Source organism: Mobula birostris, chromosome 2 (assembly GCF_030028105.1).
Source record: "Mobula birostris isolate sMobBir1 chromosome 2, sMobBir1.hap1, whole genome shotgun sequence".
Taxonomy (NCBI): Eukaryota; Metazoa; Chordata; class Chondrichthyes; order Myliobatiformes; family Myliobatidae; genus Mobula; species Mobula birostris.
In genome coordinates this window covers 79,968,837-79,985,005 of record NC_092371.1, presented here as the reverse complement: position 1 = coordinate 79,985,005, position 16,169 = coordinate 79,968,837, and the positions used below count along the sequence as shown (strand labels likewise).

The 16,169-nt window shown below is 44.0% G+C and overlaps 1 protein-coding gene across 1 annotated transcript in view; it reads right to left on the bottom strand.

Annotated features, from left to right (window-relative positions):
* slc52a3-1 (solute carrier family 52 member 3-1) overlaps positions 1-16,169 on the bottom strand; it is a 42,721-nt gene that overhangs the window by 20,083 nt on the left and 6,469 nt on the right. The window contains exon 2 of the mRNA XM_072243811.1: positions 10,203-11,353. Within this exon, the coding sequence (XP_072099912.1) occupies positions 10,203-11,272 (1,070 nt within the window). The 5' untranslated portion in view covers positions 11,273-11,353. The remainder of the gene's footprint in view (positions 1-10,202; positions 11,354-16,169) is intronic.

Genomic DNA, 16,169 nt, shown 5'->3' with positions numbered 1-16,169 from the left:
GTCCTTGATTATCCTGGCAGCACTGCTCCGACAGTGTGCGGTGTAAAGTGAGTCCACGGACGGAAGATTGGTTTGTGTGATGCGCTGCGCCATGTTCACGATCTTCTGCAGCTTCTTTCGGTCTTGGACAGGACAACTTCCATATCAGGTTGTGATGCACGCTAGAAGAATGCTTTCTACGGTGCATCTATAAAAATTAGTGAGGGTTTTAGTGGACAGGCCAAATTTCTTTAGTTTTCTCAGGAAGTAAAGGCGCTGGTGGGCCTTCTTGGCAGTGAACTCTGCTTGGTTGGACCAAGTCAGGTCATTTGTGATATTGACCCCGAGGAACTTAAACTTTTTGACCTGTTCCACTTGCGCACCACCGATGTAAACTGGGTCGTGCGGTCCACTACTCCCTCTGAAGTCAACAACCAATTCCTTCGTCTTGCTGACATTGAAGGATAGGTTATTGTCTTCGCACCATGCCACCAGGTTCTTAATTTCCTCTCTGTACTCAAACTCATCATTACCTGAGATATGGCCTACAATTGTTGTGTCATCAGCAAACCTATATATTGAGTTTGATGGAAACTTGGCTACACAATCATGGGTGTACAGTGAGTACAGCAGGGGGCTGAGTACACAGCCTTGTGGGGCACCGGTGCTCACAGTGATTGTAGAGGGGAGCTTGTCCCCTTGTTCTCATATTGTATCTGTGAACCCTACACCTTCACAGAAAAGGTGAGTCTCTACACTGATAGCAACCAGCAAGAATGGAAAGTACGTTCCTTATTCAGCTGTTTGTATGAAGGTGGAGTGAACCATGGTTTTGCCATGGAGTTAACAGGTAACTTAAAACCCGACCAGAACCAGAAGGTTTATAATATCTTACATACAGTACATGACCCAAGTATAAATAGTACTATAAATATACTATTGTTAGCAGAAAGATCTTCAGATGGTGAAGAGAAGGCATATGGGAGCAAGGTAGATCAGCTGCTGGAGTGGTGCTGCAGCAACAATCTTGCACTCAGCGTTATTGATTGTGGACTTCAGAAAAGCCAAGATGAGGGAACACACACCAGTCTTCATAGAGGAATCAGATGTGGAAAGGGGGAGCAGTTTCAGGTGTCAACATCTCTGAGGATCTGTCCTGGGCCCAACATATTGAGGCAGTCACAAAGAAGACACAACCATGGCTATATTTCATTAGGAGTTTGGGGAGACTTGGTATGTCACCAAAGACACTTGCAAATTTCTACAGATGTACTGTGGAGAGCATTCTTACTGGCTGAATCACTATCGGGGGGGTCATGGGGGGGAAGGGGTGTGAAGCTACTGCACAGAATCAAAACAAGCTGTGGAAAGTTGTGAACTCAGTCAGCTCCATCATGGGCACTGGCCTCCCCAGCATCCAGGACATCTTTAATCAGCGATGCCTTAAAAAGGTGGCATCCATCATTTAGGACTCCCACCACCCAGGACATGCCTTGTTCTCACTGCTACCACCAGTGAGGAGGTACAGGAGCCTGAAGGCACACACTCAATGATTCAGGAACAGCTTCTTCCCCTCTGCCATCAGATTTCTGAATGGACATTGAACCTACGAACACTACCTCACTATTTTTTAATTTCTATTTTTGCACAACTTATTTAATTTAACATATATATATTTACTGTAATTTACAGTTTTTTTATTATTATGTATTGCAATGTACTACTGCTGGATAACAACAAATGTCACGACGTATGCCAGCAAGATTATATCTGATTCTGATTCTAAATGTATTAATTGTAAACAACTGGAGTATTAAACACCAAACGTTGACCGAGAATAGAGAACATATGAAGCAATCCTGAGAAAATCATCCCAACCTGATAAAGATCCATTCAATCTCAATCCAAACACCAAATGTTTCATCAGAATACACAGCCAGCCAGACCTGACTCTGACGTACGTAGTCAGGGTTAATCAGGATAGGGTCAGGTAGGCAGGCATTAAGTGAAAGTTCAAAGTTCAAATGTACTATCAAAGTACGAAGTATGTCACCATATACTACCTTGAGTCTTGTTTTCTTGCAAGGATTTACTGGAAAATAAAGAAATACAATAGAATTTCTGAAAATCTGTAAGTAACAAAAACAGACAAACAACCAATGTGCTAAAGAAGAGAAATTGTGCAAATAATGAAAAATAAATACATTATACTGCGTTGTAATGTCCTTGAAAGTGAAGTTGTTGAATCAGTTCAGGGTTGAGGTGAGCAAAGTTATCCACTTTGGTACAGGAGTCTGACGGTTGTACACACAGAGTGATAGGTGCCTGAAGTGGGCCGTCGAGTTGGTGATGGAAGCAGATGTGTTTAAAAAACTGTTAGATCAGGGGTTCCCAGCCTTTTTTCACCAATAGCATGACCTCTGTGGTTAGACAGACACATGAATATGCAGGGAATGGGGGGATATAGATTGTGTTATTTAGTACAGACTCATATTTGGCACAGACATTGTGAGCATCAGGGCCTGTTCTGGTGCTGCACTTTTCACTTGCTTATTTAGAGAGAGAACGTGGTAACAGGCCCTTCTGGCACGATGAGCCCGCGCTGCCATCATGTGACCCATTAACCTACTTTGGGCGCTGGGAGGACACCAGAGCATCTGGAGGAAACCCCTGTGGGAGAACGTGCAAACTCCTGACGGGCAGAGACAGGAACTGAACCTGGATCGCTGGCACTGTAAAGCGCCACGCTACCGCACCACCCTGTTTTGTGTTACCAGTGCCGCCAGTATTTTTCTCCCAGGGTCAGACTGACTATTACAAAATGGAAGGCATTTAAGGTGAGAAAGTTCAAAAATGATGTGTGAGGCAAATAAGTTGCTTTAACAGCTTTAGAGTTTGGACCCTACCAGGGGTGGTAATGGAAGTAAATATGATAGAGGTGTTTAAGAGGTTATTAGACTGGCACAGGAATATGCAGAGAATGGAGGGAACTAGAGATACAATGCAGAAAGGCTACTGACCAGTAACCCAACTATTAAACCTAGCCTAATCACAGGGCAATTTACAATGACCAATTAACCTACTGACCGGTACGTTTTTTTGACTGTGGGATGTAACTGGAGCACCCAGAGGAGAGACCGTACAAACCCCCGACAGACAGCACCGGTATTGAGCTCCGAAATCCAAATCGCCTCGAGCTGTGATAATGTCACGCTAACCGCTACACTGCCATGGCGCCCATACGGACCTTGTCTAGGGAGTAGGAATTGGGCTCTTACTGACTAGTTTAATTTATCCAGCACAAAACAGTGGGCTGAAAGGGCTGTTCCTGTGCTGTTTATTTCTTTTTTTATTTAGAGATACAGTGTGGGGCAGCCCCTTCTAGCCACTGAACCGCACCACGCAGCAACCCACTTATTTAATACTAATCTAATCACACCTAATTTGTGTTGAGCACGTGGCCAAGTGATTAAGGCGTTCGTCTAGTGATCTGAAGGTCGCTAGTTCGAGCCTCAGGTGTACCAGCGTGTCTGTGTCCTTGAGCAAGGCACTTAACCACACATTGCTCTAGTGTCTGCGCGAGGAGTGGTGCCCCACACAGATTTCCAATTTTCATGTAAGGCATGAAAATGCCCGACGCAGGCCTCTCAAGGTGTGAGTCAACATTCCCTCAATTTACAATGACCTATTAACCTACAAACCAGTCGGTCTTTGGGCGGTGGGAGGAAACCAGAGCACCCGGAGGAAACCCACGCATTCGCAGGAATAACAGAGGACACAGGAATTGAACTCCAAACTCCAGAGAGCCTGTTACTATAATAGTATTGTGCCAACTGCTACACACAGTGGCGCCCTTATTGGCCTTGTGTAGCTGCCGAAGGGGTTAGGATTTTAGTAACGAGCTTAATTTGTTTAGCACAACATAGTAGACTGAACAGCCCATACCTGAACTATGTTGTATGTTCTAAATCGGCCCTTGCTGAATGATGAAAACACAGAACGTGGCGAAGTGACCATGACCTGCAGAGTAACAAGGAAGTGCTGACGGAAGGGAAAATCAGCAGCGCGAAGGCAAAGAGCAGAGTGCAGCCAACAAAATGCTAATTAGTGCTTTCCACAGGGAAAGGAGAAAATATTATAAATGGTGATTGCTTCCCAATTTGAGACTGCTCTGCATTAATATAGACTTTAACTGTTGCAGCTCTTCTGAAGTGTAAGGGAGATTTGATAGAGGTATATAAAATAATGAGGGGTATAGATTTGGGTGGTGGGGAGGAGATATGTCTCTAACAAAGAAGGTGTAAGGCGCTCCTTCCCTCCGCTAACCTGTAGGCCAGCCTTGGGCAAGGGGTAGTACCAGCTGAGCCCCCGATCAGGGTCACGTGAAACCACGGGAGCAGGTGGTGGATGGTCGTACGAGCAGCTGCTGCATATCACAAGTCCTGGTTACGTGACCACCAGCACTAGACAGCCAATCCCTCAAGAGTATTGATAATGACTTGGGTCACCTGTCTTGTTAAAGACACTGCCCAGAAGAAGGCAATGGCAAAACACTTCTGTAGAAAAATTTGCCAAGAACAATCATTGTCATGGTTAGCAACTCACACAAAATGCTGGAGGAATTCAGCAAGACCTGCTGAAGTGTCTCAGTCTGAAACGTTTTTCCATAGATGCTGCCTGGCCTGCTGAGTTCCTCCAGCGTTTTATGTGTGTTGCTTGGATTTCTAGCATCTACGGTTTTTCTCTTGTTCGTGAATGGTCATGGTTAGACCATGATCGCCCAGGTCATACAATAGGGCACATAACGAACGAAAAACAAGGTAAATTGCATCAGGCTTTTCCCATTGAAACTGTAACTAGAGGTTATAGGTTAAGGTTGTTTAAGGGGAACATGAGGGGAAACTTCTTCACTCAGAAGGTGGTGAGAGGGTGGAATGAATGGCCAATGCAAGTGGTGAATGCAGGGTAGATTTCAACATTTAAGAGAAATTTGGATAGGTACTTGGATGGGAGGGGTGGGGGGCTCTGGTCCCGGTGCAGGTCAATGGGAGTAGGCAGAATAATAGATCAGCATATACTAGATGGGCCGAAGAGCCTGTTTCTATGATGTACTACCAGACAGGTATATGGAGGAATTTAAGGTGGGGGGTTATATGGGAAGCAGGGTTTAAGGGTCAGCATAACATTGTGGGCCGAAGGGCCTGTATTGTGCTGTACTTTCTATGTTCTATGTTCTATGTAGTGCTCTATGACTAAAACTCTATAGCATATTCAATCCATTGCAGAATCATTAGAGCACAGGAGGAGGTAACTCTGCCATGCATGGTTCCTGGCCTGACTGTGAAAGGATGAGGTTTTGGCATGAGGCTAACAACCCCATCCCATAAAAACCCAGAGCTACAAACACAAACAAGAGCTCCAAACAACTTAATCCTGAGGTAGGAAGGATCTTCGACAACTTGAAAAACTGACCCAGGACAGAGAACTACACCCCAGTAGGGGTGATGGGCTTACTGACTGACCGGAAGCCATTTGGCCCATTGCCAATCCTAGCAATGCAATCCCTTTACCTCCAATCCTTCACTAATTCCCCATCACCCTGCAAGTTATTCCCCCTGAGTCCTCTTCCAGTCCCTGCCATATGTAATGACAGAGTTTGTTTCTGTAGGCAATCACCTCTACAGCTAGACTAGAGCCAGGTTTGGGTCACACAGCCCAGAAGAAGGCCCTTTGCCCATCGAGTGTGTGGTGGCCATTACTTTCATATTCAGATTCATTTATTTATCATATGCATATTGAAAAATACAGCAAAATGCATCGTTTGTATTAACAGTCAACACAACCTATGGATGTGCTGGGGGCAACATTCCCTGTAAGGTGAGTGCATGTATGCACGCACACACATATTTTGCTACTAGCACAGAAAGGAATTTAAACTGCGCACAAAAGGTCGTCACCCTCTACCTCGTTGGCATGTCAAGTATATTTCTCCATCGTACACAATCACATTTCCTTTTCTGGTATCTGATGCAGACGGTGTTGACAACATGGAGCTTGTGATGATTTGCCTGCAGATTTTAGAACTGGCTTATTTATACTGGTTTTATTGAAGGAATTATTCAGTGTGCACACGTAGTTGTCACTGGGCAAAAAATTGCACAGCAGAAGGTTTTTGTGCACACTGGTCATTACAAATTAGAGACAGCATTGGCTGGGGGCACCCCACAAGCGTCGGTATGCATTCCGCACCAGCATAGCATGTCCACCATGTTCAGCAAAACAAGCCCCTTTCCTTCCTCCCACCCTCCCACCCACCCACTCACACAGAGCCCTGCAACCCCAGGACAGGGTGCCTCCAGGCCTCCAACCTCCATTTGACATAAGGCCTCACAGACTCCAGGCTTCAAACTTCCCCAGTGGACTCACAGACTGACAGACCTACGGCTTGCCTTGACCTCCGGACCTCGGATCAAGCATTGGGCTCCCATTTGCAGGAACCCCTTGATTCTTCCCACCTTCTCATCAATCTCCCTGTACTTCATTCACCTACTGTTGTCTGATTACCTCCATGGAGCTCCATGGGGGAACTGCAGCATCGAGAGGAATCTCACTCAGTCACAGGGAGAACGTGAGCAGATGCCAGCAGAGATTGGGATAGGACCTAGATGACTGGTGGCTCTACAGTGCTCACTGTTTACCTCTGAGTAAATATGTTTGTCCTCTCATTCCTTCTTGTGTCTTTCTGCCCAGAATTACACACTCAGTGGTCATTTCATCCGGTACACTGTACACCTGCTCATTAATGCAAATATCTAATCAGCCAATCACGTGGCAGCAACTCAATGCCTAAAAGCACGCAGACGCAGTAAAGCATGAAACACTGCTGTCTGCAAGGAGTCTGTGCGTTCTCCCCATGACCACGTGGGTTTCCTCCGGGTGCTCTGGTTTCCTCCACAGCCCATAGACGTCCCGGTTTGTACTGGTTTTGTAGGTTAATTGGTCATTGTAAATTGTCCTGTGATTAGGCCAGGGTTAAGTCAGGGGTAGGTAGGTAGTGCAGCTCGAAGGGCTGGAAAGGCCTAATTCACGCTGGTTTCCTCTACATTCCAAAGGTGGACCGGTTGGTAAGTTAATTGTCCATATGGGTGTAATTGGGCGGTGTGGGCTTGTTGGGCAGGAAGGGCCTCTTACCTTGCTGTATCTTTAAATAAATATTTCTCAATATACATATAAGCCATTCTAATAACAGCAGTTATCCTCTTTTTATTAAAGAGTTTATTCAATTATGAGATGTGAGCAAGGCCACTGCCATCCCCTGATTAAAATATTATTAATAATATCTGTCCTTACAGTCAGGCCAGTGTGGATCAAAACACTGGAAAATACAAATGAAAAATGCAAGTGACGTTTGCTTTTAGAACATTGATGGTCGGGGACACAGCAGTAACCCTGCTGTTGAATCTCACACGCGGCTGCTTAGGGTTCGCCCTTGAAGTATGAGTTCAAGTTTGTTGTCATCAACCACATTCATGTATACTGTTAGACGAAACAATGTTCCTCCGGGCCAAATTGCACAACGCAGCACGTAACTCACACACAACGTGGTAAAGAAACATTGTCACAAATAAATTAACAAATAATGAAATATGTTCCAGGAGATTGACATTTAGCATATGGTGCATTTATGTCTCAAGCCAAAGAGTAAATAGTAAAACTCCACTGACACTTCAGACGTGATGAGATCTGGGTGGTGGCGGGGAGTTCAGTAGGCTCACGGTCTGGGGGAAGAAGCTGTATCCAATCCTAACCGTCCTTGTCCTAATGCTATGGTAACTCCTGCCCGATGGTAGAGGATTAAAGGGATTGTGGGAAGGATGGGAGTGATCTGTGAAAATACTGAAGGCCCTGAGGATGCAGCGTTCCTGACAAATATTTATTTATTTATTGAGATACAGCATGAATTAGACCTTTCCAGCCCTTCGAGCTGCACTGCCCACTGACCCCTGATTTAACCCTGGCCTAATCACAGGACAATTTACAATGACCAATTAACCTACAAACCAGTACAAACCGGGATGTCTATGGACTGTGGAAGGAAATTGGAGCACCCAGAGGAAACTCACACAGTCACGGGGAGCAGTAGGAATTGAATCCAAGTCTCTGGTACTGTAAAGCATTGAGTTAACCACCATGCTACTGTGCTGCCTCGAAGGGTGGAAGAGAGTCTCTGACGATCCTCACAATCCTTTGTAGGGACTGTCCTTACCCTTGCTCTTGTCCTTAATAATAAAATTGTCAATCGTACTTGCAGGCAGGTATTTACTGATCATAACACATTTTTCTAAGGGTGAAGAAATAGCAGGTCAGCAGATCTCTTTTTCAATAACAGGTCTATTATTAAGCTTTCTGCAAAACAGAATATTTCATTCTGATTAAAATGCATATTTGCTTGCAGGCGAATTCCACTGCATTCCATTTCTGCCTTTCCTGGCAGATTATTGTTTGAAAATTACAGGCTCAGTAGATGCATTAAGACACAGGAGCAGAATTAGCCCATTCAGCACATCGAGTCTACTCCACCATTCAATCATGGCTGATTTATTATCCCTCTCGTCCCCAATTCCCTGTCTTCTCCCCATAACTTTTCATGTCCTTACTAATCAAGAACTTAGCAACCTTCACTTTAAATATACCCAATAACTTGGTCTCCACAGCCGCCTGTGGTGATGAATTCCACAGATTCATTTCCCTCTGGCTAAAGAAATTCCTTCACATCTCTGTTCTAAAGGGACATCCTTATATTCTCAATCTACTCTGATCATAGGCTCCCCCGATATAGAAAACATCCTCTCCACTTCCACTCTATCTAGGCTTTTCAATATTCACTGGGTTTCAAAGAATCACCTCCTCATTCTTTTAATCACCAGTGAGTACAAGCCCAGAGCCATCAAACAGTCCTCATACATTAACCCTTTCATTCCTGGGATCATACTCATGAACCTCTTCGGGACTCTTTTCAATACCAGCACATCTCTTCTCAAGGAAGAGACCCAAATCTTCTTACAATACTCGAAGTGTGGTCTGACCAGTGCCTTATAGAGCTTTAGTATTATACCCTTGCCTTTATATTCTCGTGCTCTTGAAATGAAGGCTAAATCTCAGCCACTATAGAGGCACTTCAAGTAATTAAAATTAATCTGTAATGTTTAGAAACTCATAGACTGTACACCTAAAATAGCACACTGGACAACAAAGATTTTGCTTCCTGAGTACCTTTAGGTGTATCTTATGAATTTTGGGCTACTGGTCATGAAAATCACCATGAAATTTCCCTATCACGCACCATTTTTTTAATAAACTTATGTGTTTGTTAAGATTATGAGGACACTCAGTCCTCGTTTATTGACATTTAGAAATGCGTGCATTAAAAAATGATACAATGTTCCTCCAGAACATTGTTCAATTCATAATTCAAGTCAATTAAAATGTTGCCTACAATGTAAGCTGGAAAGTTTCCTATCTTGTCCAGGCATGCTTGGGCATCCTGACCCGGGTTCAGTTCCCGCTGCTGCCTGTAAGGAGGTTGTATGTTCTCCCCCTGACTGATTGGGTTTCCTCCGGCTGCTCTGGTTTCCTCCCACACTCCAAAGACCTCCCAATTGGTAGGCTAATTGGTCGTTGTAAATTGTCCTGTGATTAGGCTCGGGTTAGGTTGGGGGTTGCAGTGCAGGGTGACTCGAAGATACTGGAAGTATCTATACCGCACTTCACCTCTAGAAAAGAAAGCTGCAGAGGATGTAGGCTCGGCCAGCTCCATCACAGGCACTATCTTCCCCACCAGCAAGGACAATTTCAAAATGCAGTGCCTCAAGTAGGTGGCATCCATCATTAAAGACCTTCACAATCTGGGCCATGCCCTCTTCTGGTTACTACCATCAACTAGGAGGAACAGGAGCCTAAAGACGGTGTTAGGAACAGATATTTCCCCTCTGCCATCAGATCTCTGAGTGATATTGAACCCAAAATCACTACTTCACTATTCAACTTTTGCACTATATTTATTTACAGTGTTTTTAAAAGTATTGCACTGTAGTGCAGTATTTTTTGTATTGTACTGTACTGCCACCACAAAACAACATCTTTCATGACATAGGTCAGTAATAATAAAGCCAATTCTGATTCTATCATTTCAGTAAAACCCATGGATCGCCATTGTGACTTACCTGTTGGGCAGGAATAAAGCAATTATACAAGCGCCAGGGTTAGCAAAGGAACTCAAGACAGCAGACAGATGGTAGGCAGTGTTTCCATAAGGCAAACATGAATAACTCTGCACTGGTGGTAGGAAGCCATTAGTCAGTGAATTCACCCAGACCATCAGAAGGTAAAGGAAGAGGAACTGATGCTTGGAATACCCCGCCAGCACTCTGATGGTCAGATTCTGTGCATCAGCTGCAAGCACAGAATTGGCCGCCTGCTTCTGAGGGTTGTTCATACCAGGGTTTTGGATGTCTGCTGGTCTCTTGGAGACGTATTTGCTCAGTTCTGATTCAGTGATGGAGACACAAACTACTTGATTGGAGACCCCTTCTTCGCTGGGATTCTTGTTTGGTAAGCAGGCGACTCGAGTGAGGAGAGCAAAAGCCACCAGGCAGAAGACCATCATAACCGTGAGGAAAATCAGGAAGGCTTCAATGGAGAACTTGGCAGGCAAGTAGCGGGCTTCAATCTGGTGGAGACTTGCCCCATCAGTGAGGTTCGCCATGGACACATTGGCTGGTGTCGAGACATTCACACACATGATCATCCCTGCACCTTGGCCGATGGCCACTAGACCCGGGAGGAAGCCGCTCAGCCCTTCTCCGATGAAGTAGCTGGTGGTGTACTTGGTCTGGAGCCTCATCATGAATGGGAGGAATGTCACAGAAGAGGTGCAGTCCACCAATGATAAGAAAAATGTCAGGATAAGAAACGCTGTGCTGTGCAACCTGCCTGCCAGGAGTGTGGTTTCTTTCCAAAAGAACACCAGCAACAAGCTAGCCATTATCCCAATGCTGATGATGACATAGATGGTGATAATCTCCTTCATCTTCCCTGGTGCAAACTTGTGCATGAGAGTGACTGACAGAGGCCCCACATTGGCCAGCTGGATGATGACAGTGATGTACGAGGGGAGGTCCCAGCCCTCGGGAAGTACATTCACGATGAGCGGCAGCTCCACCCAGAGCCCGTTGATGGCGATCCACGCACCCGTGCCGAATATACAAGATAGGAGGTGCACACCGAGCGCCATGGTGCAGCCCCGGACTGGTCAGTAAAGGGGACGGCGAGCGCTTGCCTTCGAAGGTGGGCCACTGAAAGTCGCACACGTTTCCTGAAAGCATCAAAGGAAAACAGTTAGCATACAGGGCCTGCTTGGTGCTGCATGAACCAAAGTTTGACAGTTTTAAGGTGAACAGCTGTACCAGGGTGTGGCCGCTGTCACATACAGACAGCTACTTGGAGCCGCAGGTGAGAACTGAGTGTCCGGTGGGGACCAAAGCTTGGCGAGCTGCCCCAGAAGGGACACAAGCCCCTTCACCAGAGGTGCTACCCCTCCCTGGACACCCCATACACCCTACACTACTACACTTAGCAAATAAATAATTACTGCTGCAATGTATGGATCTATTTCATTTAGAGCAATCACTCCCCCCCCAACCCACTTAGCACTACATATTGATCTGTTGTCTGTGCATGCAGTTTTGTCTATGCATGCACATTGTTTTCTCTCTCTCACTGCAATGTGAGTACACCAGTTAAAGCCATCTCCCATGTGCATGCTTTTATTTAATTGATACGTATTTGTGCACAGACACAACAAATGGGTAATGAGTATGAACCTAAATGCCAGAAAATATCAGGAACTGCACCAAAAGTTACGGAACAAAACAACAAGAGTTAAGCAACATGAGGAGGCCGTCGCAGACACAAACAAACATGTGAATAGAGTGTATAGAGTAAAAAACATGCTGGATTTGAAGTGAAAATAATATGGCATTAGTTCCAGTTGAGAAAGTTGACAAATAATATGGTGCTAATGAAGGCTGGGAGTCATATATTGAGAGGGTTGAGCTGTATTGTAATGCAAACAACGTGGAGGAACAAAAGAAAGTCTCTACACTTCTTAGCTTAATGGACCCAAGAACGTACAGTCTCTTACGCAACCTAGCAAAGCCAGCGAGCAAGACATTCAATGAAATTGTTACAATTTTACAAAATTACTTGAGTGCTGGTAATAGCTGAGAGATTTAGATTTTACAAAAGGAACCAGTCAAAAGATGAAAGCATTTCTGAATACTTTGCAGAACTGCGCAAACTTTCCCAGTACTGTGACTTTAGAGATGGACTTTCTGATGCATTAAGGGACAGGTCTATATGTGGCATGCATAGTCAAAGCATTCAAAGGAGGCTACTATCCAAAAGAGACCTAACCTTAGAATGGACATTGACCATTGCAATATTGTTAGAAACTGCAGCAAAGGATGTAGCAGATCTACAGAAAAGGAGGTCAGAATGTGAAATGCACAAAATGTCCCTGAATTATGCAAAAAGTCAAAGATGTTATTGATGTGGCAAATCCTCCCATGATGCAAATGACTGTTAGTTCAAAGAAAAGGTCTGCAGAAAGTGTCACAGACAAGGTCACATAGAGAGAATGTGCAACTGAATGAAAAGTCTCAAACACAAAACTAAGCAATTGCATAAAGTTACTGAACGGAAAACAGATTCAGACAATGTAGAGTTTGACAAAGGTCAACTGTCATGCCTAGAACTGCATAGTATAACTGACGCAGATCACAAAATAATTTGGATCACAGTATATGTATCCGATGTAAAACTGCAAATGGAGCTGGATACGGTGTCAGCTTTGTCCATAACTCAGAGGCTGACTACAACAGACTGTTTTCTAAGATACCATTAGAGAAGACCTCTGAGATGCTAAAGACCTACACAGGTGAAAAAGTATCTCCCAAAGGTAAACTAAAGGTGAATATGATGTATGGAGGCCAAACACAGCAGCTAGAGCTTTATGTATTAAAAAGTGGAGCACCAGCACTTTTCTGATGTGAATGGTTGAGAAAAATCCAACTAGTCTGGCACTCAATCAAACCCCTCAGTGTGGCATCAACAGGCAACGGGAGCCCAAACGGTAGCACTAACCAGAGACTGTCACAGCTGCTTAATGCTAATGAGAAAGTGTTTGAGAAGGGAATAGATAGACACACTGAAGACTTGGCTAAAAGCTGTTCAGGATGCCAAAGAGTTCAAATGCACCCCCACAGGCAGTGTTAAACCCATGGGAGTGGCCATTGTGGCAAAGGGTACATATTGACTTTGCTGGACCATTCATATTCCAGATTGTTGTGTATGCTCACTCAAAGTGGCCGGAGGTTATACCAATGAAGTCAATCACCTCAGCAAAGACTGTCTCCGCTCTGAGGACTATGTTCACCAGAAACGGCTTACCTGAACAAATTGTGATTGACAACGGACACAATGCACATCTGAAGAGTTCCGACTGTTCAGGAAGGAAAATGGCATCAGATATTTCAAGTCAGCTCCTCACCACCCAGCAATGAATGGATTAGCTGAAAGGTCTATCCAAACCTTCAATAAGTCCATTGAAATGATGGAGAAGGAGGAGATTTCTCTACAGCACAAGGTGGCCAACTTCCTTTTTGTGTATCACAACTCTGTTCATGCAACAACAAATCAAACACAGCAATGCTGTTCATGAACGGGAATCTCAGATCTTGCATAGACCTCCTGAAATCCTTTCTGTGGAGGGAAGTGCAGAATAAACAGTTCAGCCAGTTGCCAAGAGAAGACAAGAGGACACCTGGTAGGACAGCTACAAGACCTGGATCACTGATGTACTCAGTGGATGTTGGAGATCAGATATGGAGACATCCTGCGGAGCAGATACTGGAAACTGAACCAAAGAACACATTCGAGTTGACTGCATCCAACAAGATTGACACATTCCAGTCACTGGACTGATCTCTCTGTGATGATTGTGTCACTGACAGCAACGTGACATGGGAAGCCGAAAATATTGTCCTAGACAAGACACCGACCAAACCCAATGCCACTCCACAGGCCAGAGGTGTTATCCTGCAAGGTAAACAGCCCCACCCAGTAGACTGATTCTTTAGAACAGTGAAGTTAGTTATGGATTGATATTGTGAAAGCATGTTTAAAAGGGAATATGGGTTTAATAAAGGGAAATTGAATGTTTTGTACATATACAGTTTTATGTTGCATTAATCTAAAGAAGGAGGAATAACGTTTGGATCTATTTCTTTTACAGCAATGTCCCCCCACCCCCCCGCAGCACTAGATATTGATCTGTTGTCTGCACATACACTGTTGTCTACGTATGTGCATTGTCTTGCTCTGTCTCTCATTACAGTGTGAATTCTGTCATTACATCAGGCTCTGGGACAGCTTCTTCCACCAGGCCATCAGACTGATGAACTCATGCTGATTTGAGTGTACTCTATATTACATTGATTGTTCTATCTATCATAAATCACTATGATTACACATTGCACATTTAGATGGAGACATAACGTAAAGATTTTTACTCCTCATGTATGTGAAGAATGTAAGAAATAAAGTCAATTCAATTCAATTCAATACACCCAGCACCCACGTGCGTGCTTTTATTTAATTGTATGTAGTTGTGCACAGACACAACAATTAGTTCATTATTATTATTGTCTCATGTACTGGTGAAAAACTTGTCACGCAGACAGTTCATATGGATCAAATCGTTACACAGTGCGTTGAGGAAGAACACGGCAAAAGTAATCAGAATCAAATCTGGTTTATTTTCACTGACATATGTCATGAAATTTGATGATTTTGTGACAGCTGTACAGTTCAACACAAAGTAAATAACTCTGTTACAATAAAAATAGATAAGTAGTGCAATAGAAGAATAGTGAGGTAGTGTTCATAGGTTCATTGACAGTTAAGAAATCTGATGGCAGAGGGGAAGAGGCTGTTCCTAAAATATTGAGTGTGGGTCCTCAGGCTGCTGTACCTTCTCCCTGATGGCAATAATGAGAAGAATTAGAATCAGGTTTGGAAGGAATAATAGAAGAGCAGATTATTATTTAAATGGTGAAAGATTGCAGCATGCTGTTGTGCAGAAGGACTTGGGAGTGCTTGTGCATGAATCGCAAAAAGTTGACTTGCAGGTACAACAGGTTATTAAGAAGGCAAATGGAATGTTAGCCTTGATTGCTGGAGGGATTGAATTCAAGAGCAGGGAGGTCAAGCTGCAACTATACAGGGTACTGGTGAGGCCGCACCTGGAGTACTGTGTGCAGTTCCGGTTTCCATACTTGAGGAAGGATATACTGGCTTTGAAGGCCGTGCAGAGGAGGTTCACCAGATTGATTCCAGAGATGAAGGAGTTAACCTATGAGGAGAGATTGAGTCGCCTGGGGCTATACTCTCTGGAATTCAGAAGAATGAGAGGGGATCTTATAGAAACATACAAAATTTTGAAAGTGATAGATAAGATAGAAGTAAGAAAGTTGTTTCCATTGGTAGGTGAGACGAGAACTAGGGGACATTGCCTCAGATTCAGGGGAGAAGATTTAGGACGGAGATGAGGAGAAACTATTTTTCCCAGAGAGTGGTGAATCTGTGGAATTCTCTGCCCAGGGAAGCAGTTGAGGCTTCTTCACTAAATATATTTAAGACACAGTTAGATAGATTTTTACATAGTAGGGTTATGGGGAAAAGGCAGGAAGATGGAGCTGAGTTTACAGAGAGATCAGCCATGATCTTATTGAATGGCGGGGCAGGCTCGATGGGCCAGATGGCCTACTCCTGCTCCTATTTCTTATGTTCTTACGTTCTTATTATCACTGGCATGTGACATGAAATTTGTTACTTAGCAGCAGCAGTTCAATGCAACAGATAATCTAGCAGAGAAATAATAATAAATAAAATAAAATAAATAATAATAATCAATAAACAAGTAAATCAATTACGTATATTGAATAGATTTTAAAAAGTGCAAAAACAGAAATACTGTATATGAAAAAAAAGTGAGGTGATGTCCAAAGATTTAATGTCCATTTAGGAAATGGATGGCAAAGGGGAAGAAGCTGTTGCTGAATCGCTGAATG